The 25,334-nt window shown below is 38.8% G+C and overlaps 2 protein-coding genes, 1 long non-coding RNA gene and 1 other non-coding gene across 5 annotated transcripts; all 4 read left to right on the top strand.

The window, feature by feature from the left end:
- The first annotated feature begins 318 nt into the window (after positions 1–318).
- LOC127789462 (U5 spliceosomal RNA) lies at positions 319–434 on the top strand. Its single transcript, XR_008020606.1, has one exon. It is a non-coding gene; the product is annotated as a U5 spliceosomal RNA (small nuclear RNA).
- Positions 435–2,096: 1,662 nt separating this feature from the next.
- LOC127788582 (uncharacterized) lies at positions 2,097–9,727 on the top strand. Its single transcript, XR_008020426.1, has 2 exons — positions 2,097–2,364; positions 9,422–9,727. It is a non-coding gene; the product is annotated as an uncharacterized LOC127788582 (long non-coding RNA).
- Positions 9,728–10,157: 430 nt separating this feature from the next.
- On the top strand, positions 10,158–21,479 carry LOC127788581 (glycine-rich RNA-binding protein RZ1B-like). Of its 2 annotated transcripts, none has more exons than XM_052317041.1 (3): positions 10,158–10,322; positions 10,432–10,554; positions 20,524–21,479. In XM_052317041.1, exons 2-3 carry the CDS (start codon positions 10,444–10,446, stop codon positions 21,232–21,234), a joined length of 822 nt encoding a protein of 273 aa, XP_052173001.1. In that variant the 5' UTR covers positions 10,158–10,322; positions 10,432–10,443; the 3' UTR covers positions 21,235–21,479. The 2 variants fall into 2 exon arrangements, with proteins under 2 accessions (XP_052173001.1, XP_052173002.1); XM_052317042.1 differs by having other exon boundaries at positions 10,239–10,322; positions 10,407–10,554.
- A 1,161-nt stretch (positions 21,480–22,640) lies between these two features.
- LOC127788580 (uncharacterized) lies at positions 22,641–25,278 on the top strand. The gene is made up of 2 exons (XM_052317040.1): positions 22,641–23,937; positions 24,022–25,278. Exons 1-2 carry the CDS (start codon positions 23,065–23,067, stop codon positions 25,006–25,008), a joined length of 1,860 nt encoding a protein of 619 aa, XP_052173000.1. The 5' UTR covers positions 22,641–23,064; the 3' UTR covers positions 25,009–25,278.
- Positions 25,279–25,334: the final 56 nt, after the last annotated feature.

Raw genomic sequence — 25,334 nt, 5'->3', positions numbered from 1 at the left:
TCACTGTGCTAGAAGCGAGTAGTCATGCGATTCTTACTTCTTGGCTAAAATCAAGGCCTTTTGAGTCTAATCCAATGTATTATGCTATTAGGAGAAGTTTTTAGCAAGAAATTAAAGGAACCAACGATTTGCCTTCTCACCTCGGTTCCTAAGGCACTGCCGAATTTCTTAAGCCTTAAAGAAGACCCTTGGTACTCTCACCAGTGATGCCCGAAAATGTAACAGTAGTCAGGATGTTTCCCACATCGACTAGCGAGCAAAACTCGCGTGGGAACACTGTCTATATGCGGCATGAGGGGCGGCATTTTAGAGGCACGCAGCCACGCGGTGGGCACAGAGCGAACTATTCTTTCGCCTTTTACTAAAGAATACCGTGTGTTCGCCGCATTTAGTGGCATACGCCTATTTTTGGAGAGGCTCGCCCATTGGGAGTTGAGCCTCTACATTCCAGATCAAAGTTTTGGGGGATTACTGTTTTGTGTTTTGCAATCGCAGATCGCTGCCGGGTGAAGATGGTTTCAACTGTGCGAATGCGGCCATTTATTTGATGTTATTGCCGTTAACTACGGTGTTGGCGGCCTGGCATGATTTCTGGGTTGAATGTTATGATTATTCAGATGAAATTGTTGGATGTCTTTAGGTTTTCTATCTAGCTTTTGATCGGAAACTTATACAGAACGCAAATGTATAAACAGTCTGTTAATGTTTGTTTCCTGATTAATGATCAAATTAAATTAGTGATGACGTGTGGAATGGTTTGTCTGTCTGCACTAACAAAATTTTTTTACGTGATTTGATTATCAAAAAAATTTTACGTGATTCGGTCAGAAAGATATTTAATTTAGATTGTTCTCTGGTTATCAGAATGATACTTAATCTAGATTTTGTTCTCTAATTATTCGGCAGAGTAACAATATATTATTTCTTCCCCTTTTATAATAGTTTTTAACTTTTTTTATACTGTGAGGTGTTTACAATTTTTATAAAATCCAAACTGAGAGGATAATATTATGGAGACAACATTTCCCTATCAACTCTATAAAATTGAGAATGAGTTCCACATTATTAAGAATCTGGTTTGCCTCGGATAGAGTAGGTGGACATCGTTTCTAATTATTCCGTGGTCTTTTTGTTATACAAACTAAATAGTCAGCGAGCTGGAAGCATCGCTGAGAGCTCGTTTGATTCCGTAATCTTTGTTCAATTTTTGACGACGTGTAGCCATGCTTTGACAACCTTGGCGTTGAGTCTGTTGGATTTCGAGAGATTGGGCCGATCCCCTAGACTGTTTTTACCCCATAAAAAGTGGTCTAAAAAATATTCGTAACAATTATTATTTTGGATGTCAAATAATAATAGGTTAATTGATTTAAAGAGAAATATATTTTGTCTCGGTTAAAATAATAAGTTCAACTTATCAAAATAAATAAAATAAACAAAAATGATGAGATTGTCTTTTGGCAAGTCCACTTCTTCTCATCACTTTCACCTTATTTTTGTACAAAAATCTTTTACAAAATAAAATTTGACAAAACTATAAGAAAGAAAAAAATTTCATACAATTATATTTTGGAAAAATTGGTTTTAAAGAACAAAAGCTAAAACTGATGAAACTTAAATAAAAATATTTTTGAAATGTGAAAAGTAATATACAAAAATAGTGGCATGCGTCATTTTTAGGCAAATTTCAAGAATGGTTGTCGTATGAAATCGATCTTAATTTATAAGACTATATTTTAATATGAAAATTGAAAAATAAAAGGCAAAAAAATTAAGGTTGATGTATAAATTTATAAATGGAAAGTATTCTTATTTTTATTTCATGAGTTTGAGATACACTTATAATATTCTGATTAATAACATCAAATTTTACATATTACCCAAATCTAAATGAAATAATATATTTAAACACAATTATTTTAAAAATAATAATTAGGATTTTTTAGCATAACTATTTAATCGATTCGGTCTTATTTATTAGGAGCCAATTTTTTTTTTTATCGAAAATCCAAATTACTAATTTCCTAGAAAAATAAAATATATAATTACTAACAAACAAAAAAGACTAATTCCACACTTTAATGCATGAAGCCAAACAGGGCCTTGGGTTTACAATTTTGGAGTTTGGTCTCATTCACAGCTCGCGGCAATAACAATCGAATCTCTCATTTGTCGCTTCTTTTTATGCTCTCCTTCTTTTTGAAACTGTTAAGCAGTTTGTGTTTTTCAATTTTGGTTAGGGTTGGTTTTTGATGGCCGGGGGAGAAGAAAACCGTATATTTGTGGGAAATTTTTCTTGGGACACCACAGAGAGGGGCCTCGAGAATGCGTTTCGCCGATACGGGGAAGATCATCGACTCTTTGGTGAGTTTTTTGGTACAAATTTTGTAAAGTTAATGTCTATGGCTAGGTTTGTGTTTGCAGTGACGGGATCGACGGAACAAGATTCTTCATTATCTTTTATTTCTCCTGTTTTGATTAATCATGCAGCGGTTTATGAACTATAAAATTCCTCTTGCTGTTTGTGTCTCTTCTTGATTTGGAGCAAATTAGGCTATTTCTTTAGGTTATCTTTTATGTGGAAGACATATTGGGAGATTGCGTTCATGAAGCGTAGTAAAGGAATTTGAGCTTTTATAATTTGCCCTTTATAGTGAATTCAAGACTCTACCTGCCATCTCTTTTTCAAACCTAGTCTTTTTGGATGATTATGTCATCTAGTCACTGCATTTATAGAAACGAGATGTACTTTTGATCAGTTTGACATTCAGTGGAGAGGTTAATTGTAAAGTTTGTTGAATCCATACATGGGCCTGCAGTTGGAGTCAATGTACAACACTATGGTGTTGGGAAATTCTATTCACAGCCAAAATTTTACTCTTCGCAACCATTTTTTAATATCCCTAAAATATTCTTGAATAAAAATTCAATTTTACCCTTATCTTCAATACTCAACCACCCAGTTGACATACCACTGTATTCCGCCGGCGAATCTCTATTCTTCCTCAAACTTAACCACCCACCTGACATTACATCACAAGCAAATTTATTTTCTCTTCAAATCTCTCATCCCTTTTATTTCATATTCACACCCATACTAATTCATTTTCACTTAAATCCATTTTCTCTGAAAATACGAACGACTCAGCCATTTTATGATCCATCATGGATTACTACACTAAAATCATAGTTCTGAAAGGCGCGAGGCGCAGCGAGGCGCAAAGAGTCCTGGAGCCTGAGGCGCGAGGCGCGCCTTTGCGAAGCGAGGCGCACCTTTTAGAAAAAAAACTAAAAATCTAGTAAAATCATAAAAAACTATCAAATTATCAATAATAACACATGCATATCATTAATGTTTCATTATCTTCAAATTCTAAACTAACAACATCAAAGTTAATTCATTCATCATACAATTTCTAAACTAGAAACATCATCAAAGTTCAAACTTAAAGTCTCAAACTCAAACAAGTACCAACCATCGTGCAAAGTTCTAAACAAACATATAAACACTACAAGTCCACAATCAATAAAGAAGTTTTAATCATCATCATCATCATACCCTTCACCAAATTGAAAATCATCTTACGGTGCCATATTTTGCTCATCCTTGATTCCTTGTTATTTTTCTTCTTTTGCATGTACTCTCCAATCTCTTGTTTTATTGATGGAGGACATTTTGGAATAGCTTTAGTATTCTCCACAATCAATAAACACTACAAGTCCACAATCAAGAAAATGCTTTCATTTTGAAAAATGCTATTTTTCTAGGTTTGGAAGATTAGCGCATTTTTTCTAAGTCTGGAAGATTAGGGCATTATAAGGAGACATATAAGAAAATGTTTTCATTTTGAAAAATTAACTCCCGGTATTTTGATAGTTAATATTCATTGTTGTTAAAATAATTTTTAATGAATTTTTCAAGAAATAGTAGGTATGTATTTTGGGGGTGATAAAATCGCTAAATCCTGAATTTGTACTAAAATCAAAATTCTATTTTCTTATTGTTATGAATTTTGATTTTTTAGATATTTTTATTGAATCCAAATGGGGGGTACTTTCTTATTTACATTTATGTATTAAAGTAAATGGAAGGTAAAATATAAATAAAAGAAAATGTGGACATTTACTTAAACTAAAGAAATGTAAATAAGTAGTGGTGTATACATGCTGAAACTGAGAAGAGGGGATGCTGGAGAGGAGAGAAAGAAATGATGCAGGCAGGATGCAGGCGCGGTTTTCATGAGGCGCGCCTAGGCGCGCCTCAGCGCCTCAACGCCTCACCTTGCAAGGCGCGCGCCTTGCAGAAACCGCCTCGCCTCAGCCCAGGCGAGGCGCCAAACTGGCGCCTTAAGGCGCCTTGCGCCTAGGCGCGCGCCTAGGCGCGCCTTTAATAACTATGACTAAAATGGATAACTGGAAAGAGTTTGAGAAAGAACAAAACAACTATTCAAAAAAAGAATATCACGCACAGGTAAACACACAATTTGTGTTTGTATGTGTTTGTATTTATAACAGTATTGTATTTATAATAGTGTTTGTTTGTATGTGTTTGTATTTGTAAGAATGAAGTTGCGGAAAGCCCTCCCCGAACCCCAACTAGCCTCCCTTTCCTGAATGTTGGGATAGCCTTGCCGAATTATAGCATTTGGGAAGGCTAGGCTTCCTCGAAATCCAGAGTTCGGGGAAGCCTAGCCTTCCCGAATGCTGGAGTTCGGGAAGGATAGCCTTCCCCGAACTCCCCGAACTCTAGAGTTCGGGGAATTTGGAATTCCCTAAACTCTGGGGTTCGGGGAAGCTCAGCTTCCCCCAACCCTGGAGTTCGGGCAACATGGTATTAAATAAAATTTATGAGTAAATATGTATTTAGTTTTTAAAAAAATTAAATTATTTAAGTCCAATACTTATATAAAAAAATTAAGTATAAAAAAATATGTTAATATAATTTCATAAAATATAAAAAAATAAAAGATGTGTTCCCCGAACCCATGAGTTCGGGGAATTATGGATTTCCCGAACCCACAAGTTCGGGAAATCATAGTTAGATAATAAAAATTAAGTAAAAAATTATATATTTATTTTTTTAAATAATTAAATTATTTGAATCCAATACTTAAATAAAAAATTAAATATAAAAAAATATGTTAATATAAAATATGTTATATAAAAAATATGTTAATACAATTATATAAAATATAATATATAAAAAAAGTAAAAGATATGTTCCCCGAACCCTAGAGTTCGGGGAACTACGGATTTTTTGAACCCGTGGGTTCAGAAAATCCATTATTGGATTAAAAAAATTAAGTAAAAAAATATGTATTTGTTTGTATTAAAAATTAAATTATTCTAGTGTAATACTTAAATTAAAAATTAAGTATAAAAAAATGTTAATTAGCACTATTTAATTAAAAATTAAGTTTTTCAAATATTTGTATAAAAAGTAAAATATAAAAAAATTAAAGCCTCCGAACCCTAGGGTTCGAAGGCGTTGGCCGTCTCCGAACTCCAGAGTTCGGAGGCATGTGCTGCCTCCGAACTCTAGGGTTCGGAGGCGTGGGGCGCCTCCGAAACCTAGCTTTTGGAGGCTCCGCCTCCGACTGCCTCCTTTCAATGGCGGTGACCGATCGAACCTAGGGTTTGGAGGCCGCCGCCACCGCCACCGCCTCCGAACCTAGGCGGCCACCACCTTCGCCCATCCAACCTCTCCCCTTCTAGCCTCCAACTTCAATCTTCCAACCCAGAAAATCAAAAAATGTAAGTAAAAATTACCTCACTAAGTGCACAGCAGAGATACGCGGCTGTAGGGAAGGCGACGGCGATGAGTGCGACTGTAGGGAAGCGACGGCGACGAGTGGAGGTTGCAGAGAAGCAACAAATGCTGTAAAGAACGACGACGAGTCGCGGTAGAGATGTATGGATATATGAGGGCAATTTTGAAATATGAGTGGCTGTAATAAGTAATAATTCTAGCTGTGAAGAGTAATTATTAAATTTATTTTAATTATGGCTGTGAAGAGTAAAAAGTTGGCTGCGAATAGAATTTCCCTATGATGTTTCTTTTGATCTTTTATGTAAGAGAAATGACAAAAATACCCCTCACCCAATTGCAAATTCACCGCCCCTACCTTTCCTCCCCTCTCCTCTCTCCCCCCTTCCGACGACCGCCTCCAGGAACTGCCGCCTTGCCGATGCAGCCTCGTCGCCGCTGCCGCCTTGCGCCGATCGGGCCTCATCTGTCGCGAACAGGGGAGAGAGAGCAGAGAGGAGGCGGCAAATGGGTGGGTTTTTCGTCATTTTATGCGTGTGTGTAAGATTGTGTGTAAGCTTGTATGTAGATGTAGCACAGTTCTTTATGTAAATGACAAATGGAAGCAATCAGTCCTTTTTTCCCTGTTGTTTTGGTGATATCCCATTGAGAACTTCTTGGCAATGCTTCCATGTGGCTGTACGTCGCCACAAATTAATTAATGGGTTACATTATTGCACTCATCCTCATTCCATTCTTCTAAAGCTTCTTAATATGTGATATATTCTGAATTGAAATAAAGAACAAGAATTATGATATTGGTTGTTAAATCATTTGTCTTAGATTAGTTAAAAGTCTCGAGAGGATAGTGGTCAGGGATGTATTCGGTATTTCAAGGGTGGGTTAGTTTTCTTTTAGGTTTGTTAGTTTGTTATCTTGTAATGTCCGCCCCTTACGTATTATAAATAGGGGGTCGGGGGGTCTCATTTGAGACACAATTGTTGTTCTATCTTGAGCGAGAAAGAGATTGAGTATGTGCTGTGTGTGTGAGAGAAAAGTAGTTTGCTTTGTAATCTCAAGATTCTGTATAGCCTGTGTATAGGGCTGTGAGAGATCCGAGAGCAGTGCATGTAATCATCTGTTGTGTTTTCAAGATAGTAGAGAAAGGTCAAAGGCAGTCTGGACGTAAGTTCTTCATTAGAAGAACTGAACTAGGATAAAATCCCGGCTTCTTGTATGTGTGTTTGCTCTGTTCCTATTTGTTTTCTATATTCTGTTTTTCTCTTTCGTGTGTGGAGAGTTTCCTACTGTTCGTGAGAGTTGAGAGATTGATTGTGTGAGGCGGAAGACTGGGATTACACTGGTCTCCCAGAATTTGTATTTCTTACTAAAATCTTCAATTGGTTATGTTGGTTATTCTGGAATCCTCTTTTGCACCATTTCTTTATATTACTTGTCATTATTGTTTTTCTTCTGTTCTTCTCGTGTCAATTCTAATCTTTTAAGACAACTATATGTAAGAGATTGTTGGTCACTCAGATTCCAACAGCTCAGGAATGCACAATATATTTGTCTTTCTATCTCAAGCTTTCTTTCTGATCCCATGATCTGGGCAAGGAATAATTCATCAACTAACATGCAGATGTGTATGGTCAAATGAATTTCTGGACAACCAGTGGGATTAAGGTTTGTGATTATAGTTGTTGTGACGTGCGGATGTATATGGTTCAAGTAGTTTGTAGACAGCCAGTACAATTAAATATCCGGCTGTCTTATTACAGTTTCTGTCTATCAGGTTAAGATATGAGAGTGGACAGGTTGAGGTTCACCAAGTAATTGTAGTCTTTGTATTCTAGATCCACTGGTTTAGTTCTAAGGCTTTCAGCTGATCTAAGTTATCATATGTTGTAGTGTGTGCCAGAAGGATGGCCTTACCCTGAGAACCAATTCTTAATTGTTATTGCTGGACCTTTTATGTTCCTTGATGAAGGAAGTATGGCTTAAATTGGTCGGTCATATGCCTGTGCCTATGAAACTTTGCGTAAAGATAGTCATCTGCTACAGCACTGTCATCAGGCAGACTATTCATTTTACCTGTAATGGATAGTTATGCTGATAATGTAATATGAATAAAGTAAATCATGGTGTGTTTTTTCTGTTTGCTTTCCATGGATATAGAAACCAATGTTTTGTTTCATTCCTTTTTCCAATTTTCTTTTTGTTTTTTAAATGAAAGGGTAGTCATCTTAAGGGGTGCTTTGTTTCGATTTCTTGGTTCATCCAGTATTTATTAGTGGAAGTTTCAGATTCCTAGTGTTGAGATCGGAAAAGTGTACAAGTGAAAGATATAAGTACTCATAAGATTTGTGCTAGAGATTCTCCATTCCAGAAGAAGTGCTTCACATCTCTGTTATGAAGATGTAAAAGTTTATTGTTCTGTTATGAAGATGCTCCAGGAGCGAGTCATTTGCTTATAAGTAGAAATCCTTGGTGGTGCCCATTTCTTTCTAATAGTCAGTATGGGTGTGTACCTGCCTTCATGAAGTAATAGAAACCACAGATTTCTTGAACTTGAGTTGCATATATGGTGCAAACATGTTGATTACATAAGGTATCACCATTTTCATTTTGGTACAGAAACAAGTGGTTCTATATGGAATTATGAGAATGAGATACACCTGAAAATGTGATCAAGAGGTTCTGTGTGGTTAATGTTTCTTGATATTCCCAGATTGAGGGTATAACATACTCGTACTTTATGTATTGGCTTTCTGATCTGGGTGAACCCATGCTAATTCTGCCATTTTCAGGTAAGAAATTTACCTTCATTGGTCTATTGACTATGCTTTTAATTTTTTCCCTTTATCCTTTCATGACTGATTCTTTTTCTTCTCCGAAAAAGAGTTGGGTGCTTTACAGTAATGTGGACAGTTCAGCGATGAACTAATTACTTATTGTTGATGATATCATGTGGCTGATGTCTATGTTATGGATTGAATGTTGTTTTAAATTTTGAAAGATGTTTCTTTCTGTGTGTGAAGTTTTTGTTTTAAATTTTGAAAGATGTTTCTTTCTGTGTGTGAAGTTTCTGAGTGTTATATTCATGTACACAACACATCTCTCTCTCTCTCTCTCTCTCTCTCTCTCTCTACGCGCGCGCGCGCACACACACACATGCAGTGGTATTAGATGTATGCAAAACATGTTTCTATGAAGTAATGCTTGACTGCCTTATCTTATTTGTAGAAAAGATTTTGATTAGACTTTTCTCCATTACCCTGAATTATTTTGGTCCCCACCTAGTGGGATTAAGGTTTGTAATTTTTGTTATTGTTGTCTCATAAATTCTGATAGTATAATATTTTATCGCATAATCTTTATGATATTGTAAGAGAAGTGTTTCTGTGAGTTGAATCTGATTGGAATTGATCTTCTGTAGCTTCATTTTGTTTCAACAATTTTAACCTTGTATTGGTGTTAGACCAAGCCAGCCATAGAGCTGCTATGTTCAGTCTTTATTTGATTAAAACGCGTGCAACCTATTGCATTTCAAATTGGCTTTCTGATATAGAAAGTAACTGGGAATTTTGGTTTTGTATTTTTCCAATTAAGTCGTGCAGTTCCTCTCTTTTTGTTTGAGCCTTCTCAATCATTACCTTTGATGTGTTTTTGAAGGCCGAGGGCGAAAGAATGGGAGAGCAGCTGCGAACCGCCGAGGCTCGAATTGCAGAGCTCGCCCACATGCTGCGATTCGCGTACGAGGTGATGCGGTCAAGGCAGCGAAGGAGGCGGCCAAAGCAAGGCTCGCGCTGAAATAGCAGAACAGGCATTGGCCACAGCTCATCCTCAGGAGGCAGCTGAGCTGCAGTGCTGAGGCGGGTTGAGGCCGCATTCGCTTCTTCATAGAAGTTTACTCTAAAAATTTTGATTTTGTAATTATTTGGTTAAAATTTTACATTTATAAAATTCTGTCTACGAAAATTTTTGTATAATTATATAGTAAAAAAATCTGCATGTGCATATATATATATAATTTTTTTGTACAAAAGTCTTCCTTGTATAAAATTTGGCATGAAGCTATAATAAAAAGTTTATGCATATAAATATTCTGATTAATAAGATCAAATTTTATACATCCCCATAATTTTAATGTGATGACATATTTACATATAATTATATCAAAAGGATATAATTAAGATTATTTAGCATAATTAATAACATTGAGTGGAGTCCAATGGAATGGAATGTATTTATTTTTTATTGAGTGAAAGTAAAATTAATAATTTTTGTTAAGAATAGAAACAAACCGAAAAGAATAATTCCTCATTTTAGATTGTTGCAAAATTTTGAATTATCATGTGGATGGTTGAAAACAAACATGTTCCATTATTTTAAGTGAAATTTTGAAAGAAAAGGATGAGGGAAAATGCGAAAATTAAAGCATGAAACCAAACAAGGCCTAAAGTCTACATTTTCCGACCTTCCGCTTCAAATTGGGTATTGGGACTTATTAGGGCTCAGTCACTGTTCGCTGCAATAACAAACGAATCCAGTTCCATTTACAGCTTAGCTCAAAGTAATTTCTCATATCTCGCTTCTTTATTATACTCTTCTTCTTCTTCTTCTTCGTGTTGAATGTGCTTTCGTAATTGTTTTACAGTTTGCATTTTTGTAATTTTCGCTAGGGTTGGGTTCTGATGGCTGGGAGAGAAGAAAACCGTATATTTGTGGGAGGGTTGGCTTGGAACACCACGGAGAGGCACCTCGAAAATGCGTTTCGCCGATACGGGAAAATTATTGACTCTTTGGTGAGGTTTTTGCTACAAATTTTGTGAATTTAATGTTGATGGCTAGGGTTGTGTTTGCAATGACGGGATCGATGCAACGAGATTATTCAGTATCTTTTATTGCTCGCGTTATGTTTGATTATGTAGCGGTTTATAAACTATGAGCTTTTTCTTGCTGCTTGTGATTTGGAGCAAATTAGGCTATTTCTTTAGATGATCTTTTACGCGGAAGACATATTGAGAGATTGGGTTCATGTGAACCGTAGTGAAGTGCACACTGCAAATGTTTTCTCATTTATCATTTGGCTTCTATAATGATCTCAAGACTATGTCAGCCATTTCTTTGTCAAATGTAGTATTTTTGGATTAATGCCTGTACTGTTGATGTTGATTTATTGAGGACCTAGTCACTGCATTTATTACAGCGGGTCGAACTTTCAATCAGTTTCATGCACCGGATAGTCCATATAAGGGCCTGCAGTTCTAGTTGAGGTGCAACACTACTATGCGGTGCTTATCTTTTCTTTCGTGTAAATGAGAAGTGGCAGCAAAGAGTCATTTTTTCCCGTTGTGTGGGTGATATCTTATTGATACCCTCTGGGGATGCTTCGACATGGCTGTGAGTGCCTGCAAATTAGTTAATAGGTATATAATTGTGGTTGTTCTCCCGCCCTTCTTCTTTTAAAGCTTCTTAACATGTAGGAAACTCTGATTTTAAACAAAAATCAAGATTCCTGGTGCTGGTTTTTTAGAATTTGTGTATCTTACTAAAATGTTGAATTGGTTATGTTGGTTATTCTGGAATCCTCCTTTCCACTGTTTCTTTACATTATTTATAATTATTGTTTTTCTTCAGTTCTTATCGTGTCAGTTCTAATCTTTTAAGTCAGCTATATGTGTCAAGAAAAATAGTAAAAATGCTTTTCTTTCATCTTATTCATCTCTCACGGGAGAATTCTGATTTATACAGACTTACAGAATTAGGGAGTTGCCAAAGACTAGCTTGGGAAAGTTTTCTAAACCTAGATTAGGAAATATGCAACTTTTAGGATACAGTAAATTAAGGAAATATATATTGTTCCTTCTAGCCTAAAGGGATGGTTGGACGTGAGCTTGCAGCGGCAGGGAATGGACTCCAGTGATCGGCATGGCGGGGAATGACTAGCACCTGCAAGCACTTCGATGCTTATGTAAGTAAGAGATTAAAGTGGCAGAATATTAGTAGGTTCGAAAAGAACATACCTTGGCTTTTGATAGAGTTAGTTTATATAGACGGAGGAGAGGTCCTCCTGCATGCATGCTTGCATCGGGCGTTGCAGAGTGATGGAACTGGATATCCGACGCTGATGGGGCTCTCTGACGGTGGCATGGTGTTGATGGGACCTTCATTAAATGTGGATGAGATCTGCCATTAATAAGGATGGGATCCTCATTAATGGGGATGAGATTTGGAGCAAACGCGGGAGTATCCAACATACAATGGTAATGATGGCTGTTGCAGACTGGCGTAAGACCAGGATTGGGCCGTGGGCCGAGCTGTCCTTGGGCCTTTTGAACTGGGTTAGGCTTGATTTGGGCTAGTACGGTCCATATACTAATCTAGATCTAGAAGATACAACCCTAATTTAGGAAATATATACAATCATAATCAATCAATCATCAATCAATACTGATTGAGTCTTGTTTGAGATTGGGAACAAGGCCTAATTGCTGACACCAAAAAAACCTTAATTGCCGACACTCCCCCTTAAGATTGGGCGTGAATATCATGCATCCCAATGTTGCTCATCATTCTTTTGAACATGGCTGCAAGCAGGCTCTTGGTTAGCATGTTTGCTAATTGATCATGTGATGAAATGTAGGGTGTGCATATCAGTCCATTGTCTAATTTTTCCTTTATGAAATATCTGTCTACTTCAACATGGTTTGTCCGGTCATGTTGAACTGGATTATGAGCGATACTAATTGTCGACTTGTTATCACAATAGAGCTTCATAGGTGTGGTCCATTCAACCCTGAGATCATTTAGTAAAAATATTTATTCACAATAATTCACACATACCTAAAGCCATGGATCGAAATTCTGCCTCAGCACTTGACCTAGCAACCACGTTTTGTTTTTCGTTTCTCCATGTCACCAAATTACCTCCCAATATGGTACAATAGCCAGAAGTTGATCTTCTATCTACAACAGATCTTGCATAGTCAACATCTATGTAGGCCTTTAGTGTCATGGCTTCTCATTTCTTGAATAAAATACCTCTCCCAGGTGCTCCCCTTAGATAGTGAAGTATTCTGTACACAGCTTTGAGATGACTTTCTTTTGGGTTGTGCATAAATTGACTGACCACCCTTACAACATAGGCTATATCTAGCCGAGTATGGGCCAGATATATCAATTTCCCTACTAGCCTCTGATAAGTCCCTTTGTCAACCATATTGTCCTCCAAAGCCTCTCCTAGCTTATGATTCGAGTCAATGTGGGTTTCAACTGCCTTGCAACCTAGTAGTCCAGTTTCATTTAGGAGATCCATGTCATGTACCTAGTTGCTACATGGGATATATTGTAATAATTAGTAGCTATAGTCATAGCTATTTCGTTGATTAGGAAAGGGTTGAGCTTGCTAGCAGCATGTGTGGCAAGCTAACGCCTACAAGTTGGTAGGCAAGTTTTTGATTCTAGAAGGGATTTGGGCAACTGTTTTGGCGCCAATTCCCCAGCTGAGCAGTATAACTACCCTGCTTTAGCTCAATTGTAATCACTCTTGGATAATTGAATTAGTATTATTTCCCTCTCAACTCTCTTTCGTTCTCTCTCTCTTTCTCTAACTTTCCCTCCCAAATTCTCAACTCTATCTTCCTTCTTAATTTCTGCAAGTTTCTCTCTTAACCAGACTATATATTTTTGTTGGGAAATGAATATGCCTTCTTTTGAATGATCCACCTCTATTCCCAAAAAAATATTTTAATCTCCCCAAATCTTTGATCTCGAATTCCTTCACCAAACACTCCTTTAGTTGGGTCATACCTTCCTCATTATTGTCGGTAACAACAATATCATCTATATACATAATAAGCATTGTCACTCCCTCTGTGGCCGAGTGTTAAATAAAAAGTGTACGGTCTTCTTGGCTTTGCCTATATCCCATGCTAAGCATTACACTTGTAAATCTGCCAAACCAAGCCCGTGTGGACTGTTTCAGCCCATACAGGGCCTTTTTTAGTTTGCATACAACTGGTTCTTGTGTGGTTGTCCCATAACCTGGTGGCATTTCCATATATACCTCTTCCTCTAGATTCCCATGCAAAAATGCATTTTTGACATCAAATTGATGTAGTGGCCAATTTAGGTTAGTAGCCAAAGAAAGGAGAACCCTAACTGTACTCAGCTTTGTCACTGGTGCAAATGTGTCCAAATAGTCCACCCCATACACTTGTGTATATCCCTTGGCAACCAATCTCGCCTTATATTGATCTAGAGACCCATCGGACTTATATTTCATAGTATAGACCCATTTATAGCCCATCAGATGTTTTCCCTTAGGCAATTTCACCAAATCCCAGGTCTAATTTTTTTCTAGGGCTGCCATCTCAGCCTCCATGGCATCTTTCCAACTCTTATTCCCTATAGCTTTCAGAATTTTTTTTTGGGATAGGAATAGTATGCAGGCTAGTAAGAAAGGCTATGTGAGTAGATGATAGCTTAGAAAAGGAAAGAAATAGGTGGAAAGGATGTTTGGTATAGGTTCTAGTTCATTTTCTAAGTGCAATGGGCCAATCCAGGTCGTATGTATCTATCTCGATTGTGGGTTCAATAGGTTTTCATATAGCTATTATCAAAAGTGTCGGTTGAGGAGATTCCTGGAGATGGCTCTGAAATGGTGGCATAATTGTTAATGTCACTTTTGTGGAGATTTCAGGACTAACAGGGCTTGCAGTGGATGCTGGGGCTTGCATGGGATTAGATTCAGGTTTCTTTCTCCTTGAATATACCTGTAATGGGTGAGGAGTAGATGGTGAAACTTCCTCTGGTGTCACACTCACTGAATCCTTCAAATTAGAAGATGGGTTCAAGGAAGGTGACAGATCATGATCAGAAAGAATTAAAGGAGAATCCCTATTGGTCAAGGTTAGATTTTGTTCTTGAGTACTAGAGAATTTAAAGTAGGATTCACTCTCAGCAAAGGTCACATCTGCAAATACAAAAAAATTCTTTGAAGAAGGGTGGTAGCATCGATAACTTTTTTGTGTAAAAGAATATCCAATGAACACACACTTTAAGGCACAAGGATCTAACTTCCCTCTATTGGCTGTAGGAACATGAACAAGGTTGTGCACCCAAATATCTTGGGCTGCCAATTACTAGTCACATGAAAATCAGGAAAATGGCTAATCAACAATTGAATAGGACTATGAGATTTTAGGGTTTTTGATGGAAGTCTTGATGAGGGAGGTGGCTATTAGAGCTGTTTTCCCCCCAATAATGTTTTGGTACATTATGGTGAAAGAGAAGAGCTCAAATAACAGCCAAGAGGTGGCCATTTTCCCTCTCGGCCACTCCATTCAATTGAGGAGTATAGGGACAAGAGGATTCATGAATGACACCTTTTTGTTGAAAGAAAACAGATAGAGATATGTTGAAAAAATCTCTAGCATTATTAGATCTAAACCGTTTTATTTCCACCCCAAATTGAGTTTTAATCATGTTGTAAAATATAGGAAATACACGTCTTACTTCTGATTTTGTTTTTAGCAAATATAACCAAACCACCCTTGTACAATCATTCACAAATATGGCAAACCATCTTGCCCCAAAAATATTGGGAACATTTGATGGACCCCAAATGTCACTATGAATTAAAGAGAAAGGAGAATCAATCCTTTTATTGGATAGAGGAAAATACATTCTTTTATGTTTTGCAAGTTCACACACGGCACAATTAAAATGTTCAAAGTCAAGACCTTTGGCTAAATCAAGAAACATTAACTTGAGAGTGAGAAAAGAGGGGTGACCAAGTTTATAATGTTGTAACCACATCTTATCTTCGTTGGATTGAGCTAGGCATGACATGAGGGGAAGAGACTCCTTCTTGTCCTGTCCACCTAGTTCCTCGAGGTAATAAAGTCCCTCTCTAGCCCTAGCAAGCCCAACCATCCTCTTCTTGCCCTGTTCCTATATATCACAAACATTAGAATAAAAAAATACACTGCAATTAGTGTCTTCAATAAGTTTTTGAATAGATATGAGATTAGCAAACAACTTAGGAGCATGAAGAACATTCTTAAGGGTTAGATGCTCATTGAGGAGAACATCTCCTTGGTCGGCATCGGTGGTAAGAGAGCCATCTGCCATTGTGATTTTTCTTGAGCTAGGACAAGGCTTATAGGAAATAAACAAGTGTGTGTTATTCAGTTTTGCTTTGAGTGGCTGGAAGATTAGAGGGATTCAGACATGTCTATTTGAGGTTATATGTGTGGCAGTGGCAGTTAGGTAATATAGGATAATTGTATGTAATATTAAGTGAGGGTAGTTAGGGAAATGTCTTGATTATTTCTCCCTTTGTAACTCACGCCCCTAAGTCTATAAATAAGAGACGTGGGGTAAACTGTCGGGTACGTGTGATTGATTATTCTCATTGATTGTGTGCGAGAGATGTATTGTGAGAGAAAACTAGAGAAGATAGTGTTGTAATCTCATAGTGAGAGTTCTCGTGCATCAGTGTGTGAAGGGATTGTGCGAGTGATAATCTTGTACTGATTTGCATCAAGATCTTAGTGGATTGCTCTCTCTTATCGGAGGCTGAATGTGGGATTGTTTTATGCGGTCTGAACCAGGATAAAAGCTGGGTGTTTCTTGCTTGGTTTGCATGTTCTTTCTTTAATCTCTTCAATTCTATTCTTGTTATATTTTTGTGTTGAATTAAACTGGTGTGTGTAAGGGTGTTTTGAGTGTGTATTTGGACTTGAATCTAGGACTGCCAGTGCTCCCAATTATAACAGTGTGGATAGGAGGTCATGTGGTCTGGAGCACCGAAGTCTAGGACCCAACAATTTTGGTGCAAAGTTTCTGAAGCATGTAGGGAAAAAAAGGAGTAAGGAGTACCTGTGAGGGCAAGAGAGCTGGTACCTTTTTCTGCCTTCTGTCTAGGGACCCCAAAAAACTCCTTAGCCTTTCAATTTCTGCCCTGTTGAGCTCAAAGGTCTCTCCTCCTTGTTTTGAATCCCTTGATTCAGATTGCTGGCCACTGACTGCCATATAGGCCTGTCCCTGCTCTTGGCTCCTTGCTGGTCCTCCTTTGGGTGGCTTTCCATGAAGCTTTCTTTCTGATCCAATGATCTAGGCAAGGAGTTGATCATCAACTAATGCACATATGCGTATGGTTCAAGGAGTTTCTAGATAGCCAGTACAACTAAATATCTGGTTATCTTTTTCCAGTTCCCGTCTATCAGGATAAATATGAGAGTGGACAGTCTGCATATACTCGACCCATTGCTTTTGTTCTTTGGCTTTCAGCTGATCTAAATTATCATATGTCGTACCTTGTGCTGGAAGAAAAAGGCCTTTCCCTGAGAACCAATTCTTAATTGTTATAGATGGACCTTTTTTGTTCCCTGATGAAGTATGGCTTAAATTGGTTGGTAATATGCCTGTGCCTATGAAATTTTGCATGAAGATTGTAATCTGCTATAGCCAGTCATCAGTCAAACTGGTCATTTTATTTGTTATGCTATTAATGTTGATAATGCAATTTGAATATTGTAAATCATGGAGTGTTTTTTTTGTTTGCTTCCCATGGATATAGAAACCATTGTTTTGTTCCATTCCCTTTTTCAATTTTTTTTAAACATCTGTGCTGTTCTACAACCAACAAGAAAAGTCATCTTAATGGGTGTTATGTTGAGATTGCTTGGTTCATCCAGTATTTATTGCACTAAATAGTGGAAGTTTCAGATTTCTAGTGTTGAGACTAGTGAAGTGTATAAGTGAAAGATGTAAGTATTCATGGGATTTGTGCTAGAGATTCTCCATTCTGGTAGAAGTGCTTCACATCTCCATTCTTGTCTTTTACTGTGACAACAAAGATGATTGGATAGTCTTATAGATGTGTATTGATGTGTGTGAACTGGCAGTTGTGGTGGCTGAGAATAGGATTTGTTGCTGCCTGAATTAAGATGATTTGGTCCTTTTGAAGTCTCAGCATGGTTTGGAGTTGCAACTTCTAAGTTTTTGGAAGTTTAACTGGGTGATGTTTCCTAGTTGTCACCCTCAATTCTGTACTTGCTATTTACTGCTTATAATCCTTTTTTGTGGCACATTTCTGTGTTATATTTCTGACAGTGAATTGTTTAACTACTCTGTTGGTTCAGACTTATATGCAGTATGTACGCATGATTGTGATTTACGATGCCCAAGGTTTCTCTAGATCAATATTTCACACATGAGCAGAAATATTGTTTCTTTTGGTTGTTTGAACTGATTCTTGTGAATTTGTTGCATAATGAAATAGATGGTTTGCCATAAAGGAATTGATTGTGTCTGAGATGTGTTTATTTGCTCATATTTTGAGTGATGAAGTGTATTGTTCTGTTAAGAAGATGTTTCAGGACGAGCCACTTTCTTATAAGTAGATCTCCCTGGTGGTGCCCATTTCTTTCTAATATTCAGTATGGGTGCATACCTGTCTTCATGATGTAATAGAATCCACATATTTCTAGTATTTGAGTTGCATATATGGTGTAAACATGTTGATTGTATAACATATCACCATTTTTTGATTTTGAATTAAAAATCAAGTGGCACCACGGAATTATGAGAATAAGATACACCTGAAACTTAGGGGTGTGCCACTGGTCTGGACAGGGACTGGAAAGCTTTTAATTTGAAGACCGAAGGCTGGACCAGACTGACACAGTCTGGTTCAGCCTGGTCTGGTCCAAATCGGTCCAACAAATTAATTTTGTCCTTGTTTAATATGAATTCAAAATATATACACATGCACACATTAATATATACATGGATCCAAGCAAAATGGACAATAACTTAGTATTCAATTTTTTATTCAACAAAACAATTCAACTTCAAACATATATACTAAGTAAAATATATATATACATACACTTGGTTAATGGTCTAGACAGGGACCGGACCAGAAACAGGAAATTGCCATTTTCTGGACCAAAGACCGGACCGGGATGGTTCAATCTTGGACCAGACTGGTGTTTTCAGTCTGGTCCAGTCTGGTCGGGACTGAAATTTGCACACCTCTACCTGAAACTCTGATCAAGAGGGTGCTGTGCAGTGAAAGTTTCTAAATATTCCAGATTGAGGGTTTAACATGTTCATACTTCATGTATTGGCTTTCCAATCTGGATGAGAGCATGCTAATTCTGCCATTTTTAGGTAAGAAATTTGTCTTTATTGGTCCCTTGACTAGGTTTTCATGCTTGATTTTTTTCTTTTTTCCTTGAAAAAAAAAAAGAGTTGGATGCTTTATGGTAAATGTAGGCAGTTTAGCAAAATACTATTTCTTAATTGTTGATGATATCATGTGGCTGATGTCTATGTTATGGATTGAATTTTCTTTTTTAATGTTTAAATAATGTTTCTTTCTTTGTGTTTGTGGTTTTTGAATGTTATATTCATCTACGCAACTCTCTCTCTCTCTCTCTCTCACACACACACACACACATGTGCTTCTGCGTGCACGCACTCAGTGGTATTATATTTATTTAAAACATGTTTCTATGGAGTTTATGTATTCTTCTGGTTTTGTACTTGATGAGTAATGTTTGACTGACCTATCTTTGTAAAAAAAGATATTTGATTAGAGTTTCCTTCATTACCCTGATAGGCTAAATTGTTTGTCCCAACCTGGTGGGATTAAGGCTTGTGATTGTTGTTGTTGTTGTTGTATTTGCATCATAAATTGTTTTAGTATAGTATTTTATTGCCTAAACTTTATGACATTGCCAATATATGTTTTTGTGATTTGAGTGTGGTTGTAATTAATCTTCTGTAGATTGATCTATTTCACCCTTCAACTGGTGTCAGACTCAGCCAGCCATAGACTTGCTATGTTCAGTTTTTATTCGATTAAACATGTTCAAGATATTGCATTGCAAATCAATTATTTCAAATTAGCTGTCTTTATTAGTTGGACCCTTCTCAATTGTCTACCTTTGATGTGTTTTCATTCTTGCAGTCAACTTCCTCCAATCATTATTTGCTCATCTCTCATGGCAAGTGTAACTATCATTTTTTTTTTTTTTTTTTGAAAACGAAATTTGGAACCTGTCTGGTTTTCAACTGATAATTTGTTTTGGCAACATAATGTTCTAAAGTAAATTGTCAACGATAACAACATTTCAATATGACATAATTCATAGTTCTTGATAAAAGTATTAGGTAACTTTGAAATTTTTGACCTCGTGATTTCATTTGTACTTCATCCAAGCCATACAATTCATTAATTGCTATTAAAAGTTATCCAAGCTATATTGCTTTTGAGGTTTCACTTAAATAATTTGTTCACAAGTGAAATAACAAACTGAAGCTTAAGCTGGAAGCCTGGTACCCATTTTGCTTTCCAGCATACCCTTTGAATATAATATCCAATCCCTTTTATTAAGTGCATCTGGTTGCACGTTATGGATTCTTGATAGGATTCTGTTGTCTTTTTGTTGCATTAATTACAAATAAATAGATAAATATGCATCTTTTGCAGGCATTAGATTACTTGGTTAATTTATTCTTAAAATACTTAAATATTGGCACAATTAATATTTTCCCCCCTTAACAAGCTGGTGGGTTCACTTTTTCTTGTTGAATGTAAAGAAATTGAATAGATTCATAAGTGATTTTGCTGGCAATAAATGTAAAGAAGTATCTTGGCACTCTGGTAGATTGAAATCGTCCAAAACCTGTTTTTCTCAACACTGAGTAGTTGAGTTATTCTTCTCTAGTAAGACTGATATTTGGTGATTTTGTAGGTCATGGTTGAAAGGGATACTGGTCGTCCTCGTGGATTTGGATTTATAACCTTCGCAGATCGCCGGGCTATGGAAGATGCAATCCGAGAGATGCATGGTAGAGAAGTTGATGGTCGAGTCATCTCAGTGAACAAAGCAGAGCCAAAAGTGGGTGGTGAAGATCCTGCCTATGGCTATGGCAGGGAACACATATCAGGTGGTAGGGACAGTTATAGGGGAGTGGACAAGCCAGCAGGGTCATCTGACTGTTTCAAGTGTGGGCGTCCAGGCCATTTTGCAAGAGAATGTCCTTCAGTTGGTGGAGGCAGCGATCGTTTCTCCTCACACTCTAGGTTTGGTGGTGGTGGTGGCCATGGTGATCGATTTGGACTGGACCGTTATGATGATCGCCTTGATGGGGGACGCTATGGAGACAGGGAGCGTTTGGATACCAGAGAAAGCAGATACGGAAGCCGTGATCGTTACAACGACAGGTATCCACCTGGAGGTGATCACTTTGCTGGTGATAGGTATGTGGACCGGGAGCCTCAAAATGGGTATGGGAAGGACAGATTTCTTAGCAGGGATGGAGGCCCTAGAAGTGCCAGTAACAGATACGGAGGTGGAGGGCCGGCAGGAGCAGCGCGTTATGACAAAGGAAGTTATAGGGACAGACCGGGTCCTTATGAGCGCCCAAGAAGAGGAGGTCATTCATCTTACAACAGATACTGAGGCATTATTCCGTTACTGTTCTGGTTCATTGAGGGATGTATGTTTAGTTCAGCTACTCAGTACTTAAGAATTCCAACAGGCAGTTCCTCCTTTGCTGCAGGATTGATGATAATCAACTGCAAGCTTACATTGCTTTTCTTTTGCTGATCAAGAATTATGTATGTGAAGATTTCTATTAAGCTTGTTCCTTTTTTACTCGGTTTTCAAGCACTTGATACAGGAGACAGAAAGTAGATCATGCCTTATTTAGACTAGCAACTGGGAATTGCTGGAATTATGTGGGAGCTGCTATTAGATTCCTATCAACCGGCTCTTACTGCATCTGGTTCAGGTATCTCCCCAAGATGATTTTGTCGGCGTAGTTTGCTGGCCGTTTCTGTTTATTTTTATTCTTGGAAACTGTCAGCCTTAGAGAAATTGATTGTTGGGCTAGAATTCACATGACCGACTTCATATGCCATTGGAACTGTTAGCCTCGTAACATAAGTGATCTGTGAAGGAAGGAACTGCCGTGCTGTCCATATTTTCCAGTTGTCCGTGTTGGGGATATGAGATGACTTGGTTCGATGAGTGGGAAAATGCAGCTTGGCACTGTCTTGTCATTCTATAGATTTCTGCAAGGTCATGACAGGATCGATAGATGAAGGGTCCAATGAGACCTTGCTGCTCTCAGCAATGCTGTTCCACCCACGGCAGAGAATGGTCCATTGAACATTATTTGGGTAAGTGTTAACGTGGAAGCTGGAAAATATTGCTCACAAATTGTGTTGAGCAAAACACCAATTAGACCAATCAGCAGCGAAGCTTGAGGAGCCGCCCCCATCTTTGATCGTTCCAATAAAGAAGATCCACTTGATTTTTAAGATGAGGGCTGTGTGTATTGCTGCGTAGCCTGATCTTCTGAATATCGTCTATAGCACTCAAATTAAAATATGGGGCAAACAAAAAACTGCTTGGTTCAACTTTGGGCTCCCAGTGCCAAGTCGGCAACAATGATCAAATGAAGACATAAATGACAAGATTGAATTGTCTGGATATCAATGATTTTTCTTTGCGCTTATCGTCAACGCTGAAAGCACAAGATGAAGGCTATTGAGTGCTTGGCACTGGGCCTCACAAGGCGTGCACCGGCCGATCACAAGTACCTTGAGAATTTTGATCCGTGTCTTGATTTTGTTTGAACATGCAAGAACACTTTAGATTTGATGTTTTTTACCGCTGGGTTGAGATAAAAAACAATTAATGTACATGCAACTAAATTATGTGACTTATTTAAAAACTTAAATGTGTGTGCTACAAAAGTAAGTAGCATTTTTGAGATCTTAAATGTGTGTCAAAATATATGTTAAAGAGTAATTCATTAGCAAACAATTAGTAAATTGTTATGCCAAAGACCCAAAACCCATATTGATGCTAATTGAGTTCGAGAAACAGATTGGGACTCAAACCAAATTAAGTTAAATAGAAACAATCATGAAACATTTAAGAAATCAAGTTGGACACCTCCTCGTTAGTAGGACTTATTTTTTTCTAAAAAGAAAAGTTATCTAGGGTTGGAATGAATCCATAAAGGCACTGCAGTTGTGAATAGAATAATAATAACTTGGGTTCCTTGATTGCTCCTTGCCTCTTTTTGCCTAGGCGAACAATTAAATGCCCACATTATTCAGATTTGCAATTGCAGTTGAGTTGGGGCCACCCTCCTTCTTCCAAATCCAGAAAGTCAAGTCAACCCAACCGGACCCAATGTCCTATATATATTCATGGACATCCTCCTCTGCTCTCTAACCTTTCCCCACTCATCACTTATAATCCTTTCTTCCCACAATCATGGTGGTGGCACCTTTCAGTGGCGCTGCAGCCGGCGGAAACTTGAGGAGCTTCGGCCTGCAAGTCCTCACCGGCCGGTGGTTCATGGTCTTCGCCTCCCTCCTCATCATGTCCGTCTCGGGAGCCACCTACATGTTCGGCCTCTACTCCACCGACATCAAATCTTCCCTGGGCTACGACCAGACTACTCTGAATCTCCTCAGCTTCTTCAAGGACCTCGGTGGCAACGTTGGAGTTCTATCCGGCCTCATCAACGAGGTCACGCCGCCCTGGGTAGTGCTTCTCATCGGCGCCGCCATGAACTTCTCCGGCTACTTCATGATCTGGCTCATCGTCACCGGCAAACTGGCCAAGCCCAGCGTCTGGCAAATGTGTCTCTACATCTGCATCGGCGCAAATTCCCAGTCCTTTTCCAACACCGGCGCTTTGGTCACCTGCGTCAAGAACTTCCCCGAGAGCCGAGGAATCGTTTTGGGCCTCTTGAAAGGCTTTGTCGGACTTAGCGGCGCCATTCTGACGCAGCTTTATCATGCTTTCTATGGCGACAATTCCAAGTCTCTAATCTTGCTCATCGCCTGGCTGCCCACCGCCATTTCCTTCATTTTCCTTCGGACCATTCGGATCATGAAGACTGTTCGCCAAACGAATGAAGTCACGGTTTTCTACAATCTTCTGTATATCTCTCTCGGCCTCGCCGGGTTCCTCATGCTCATAATTATCGTTCAGAATAGGGCCAGCTTTTCCAGGACCGAATACGGCGCCAGCACCGGAGTTGTGCTGGTTCTTCTCTTCGCGCCGCTTCTTGTAGTCGTGCAAGAAGAGCTCAAGTCATGGAAGGTCAAGAAACAAGTGTTGAATGGCTCGAGTTCTCAGGTATAATATAGGTTTAATTCATTCAAAACAATGCTATATATATATATATATATATTTTCCTTCTTATAGTACGTCAATTCTCAGGTACAAGTAGTCACTGAGAACCCACCAACACCGGCGGTGGAACTGGAACTACCGACTTTGCCTGCCAGGGACCTAAAAAGCCCGAAAAAGACTGATTCTTGCTGGAGCAATGCATTCCGTCCGCCGGACCGAGGAGAGGACTACACCATCCTACAAGCAGTCTTCAGCATCGACATGATAATTCTCTTCGTCGCCACGGCATGCGGGGTCGGAGGCACGCTGACGGCGATAGACAACCTCGGCCAGATCGGCCGGGCCCTGGGCTACCCCGCCTCCGCCACCACCACCTTCATCTCCCTCGTGAGCATATGGAACTATCTCGGCCGGGTCGCCTCTGGCTTTGCCTCGGAAATCTTCCTCTCCAAGTACAAATTCCCTCGCCCCCTGATGTTCTCTCTCGTGTTCCTCCTCTCTTGCTTCGGCCACCTCCTCATCGCCTTCGGTGTGCCCAATTCGCTCTACATTTCCTCCATAGTCATTGGCTTCTCCTTCGGAGCTCAATGGCCGCTGCTCTTCGCCATCATATCTGAGGTTTTCGGCCTCAAATACTACTCCACTCTGTTAAATTTTGGCGCCGTGGCAAGCCCGGTTGGAATGTACATTCTCAACGTGAAGATCGCGGGACGGCTTTACGACCAGGAAGCTCTGAAGCAAATGGAGGCCAAGGGGCTGAAAAGGCACGCCGGAGAGGACTTGACGTGCATTGGCGTAGAATGTTACAAGAAGGCTTTCATTGTCATCACTGCTGCCACGCTGTTTGGGTGCGTTGTCTCGCTGGTTTTGGTGCTTAGAACGAGGAAGTTCTACAGAGGTGATATATACAGGAAGTTCAAAGAGCAGGCCGAGGCGACGGCGGGGGCAAATGGGGTAGTGCAGCTAAGGGAGGTGGCTTCCGGCACCGCCGTGGCTGGCTCTGCAAGTACAAACCCTGACGGCGCCACTGCCGGAATCCCGTCTACCGCCGCCAAGCCCCACGAAAGAAAATGACGTCGACGAAAAGTTGATTAGTAACTTACTTTTTGGTCTTTTGCTAAAGGATTTGTGAATTATTAGAATCCTATGTAACACGACCACTTACTGCATATTTCCATCCCAATAATTACAGAAAGAACAGGTTTACATCTTATTTTCATCGAAGCCATTAATGTCGGCATGCGCATGATTTGAACTGGGCTGGCTACTGGTTGCTGTGAACCCCATCCACTGCTACGGAGCCCTCATTGTAAAGGTGGTCAGGCAATATATAAGTCTTGGTGTTGGCTAAAGCTAAAGTAGCTTTCACCTAAAAACTTTTTGTTGTCATATATATTAAA

The sequence above is a fragment of the Diospyros lotus genome, chromosome 13 (assembly GCF_014633365.1).
Source record: "Diospyros lotus cultivar Yz01 chromosome 13, ASM1463336v1, whole genome shotgun sequence".
In the NCBI taxonomy this organism is placed as follows: Eukaryota; Viridiplantae; Streptophyta; class Magnoliopsida; order Ericales; family Ebenaceae; genus Diospyros; species Diospyros lotus.
This window is presented reverse-complemented; position numbering and strand designations above follow the sequence as displayed.

Bases quoted from the DNA above. Each gene is read 5' to 3' on its own strand.
- LOC127788581 (XM_052317041.1), top strand. From the start codon at position 10,444: ATGGCTGGGAGAGAAGAAAACCGTATATTTGTGGGAGGGTTGGCTTGG. The intron at 10,555-20,523 runs GTGAGGTTTTTG...GTGATTTTGTAG, and splicing joins GGAAAATTATTGACTCTTTG to GTCATGGTTGAAAGGGATAC.
- LOC127788580 (XM_052317040.1), top strand. From the start codon at position 23,065: ATGGTGGTGGCACCTTTCAGTGGCGCTGCAGCCGGCGGAAACTTGAGG. The intron at 23,938-24,021 runs GTATAATATAGG...GTCAATTCTCAG, and splicing joins TGAATGGCTCGAGTTCTCAG to GTACAAGTAGTCACTGAGAA.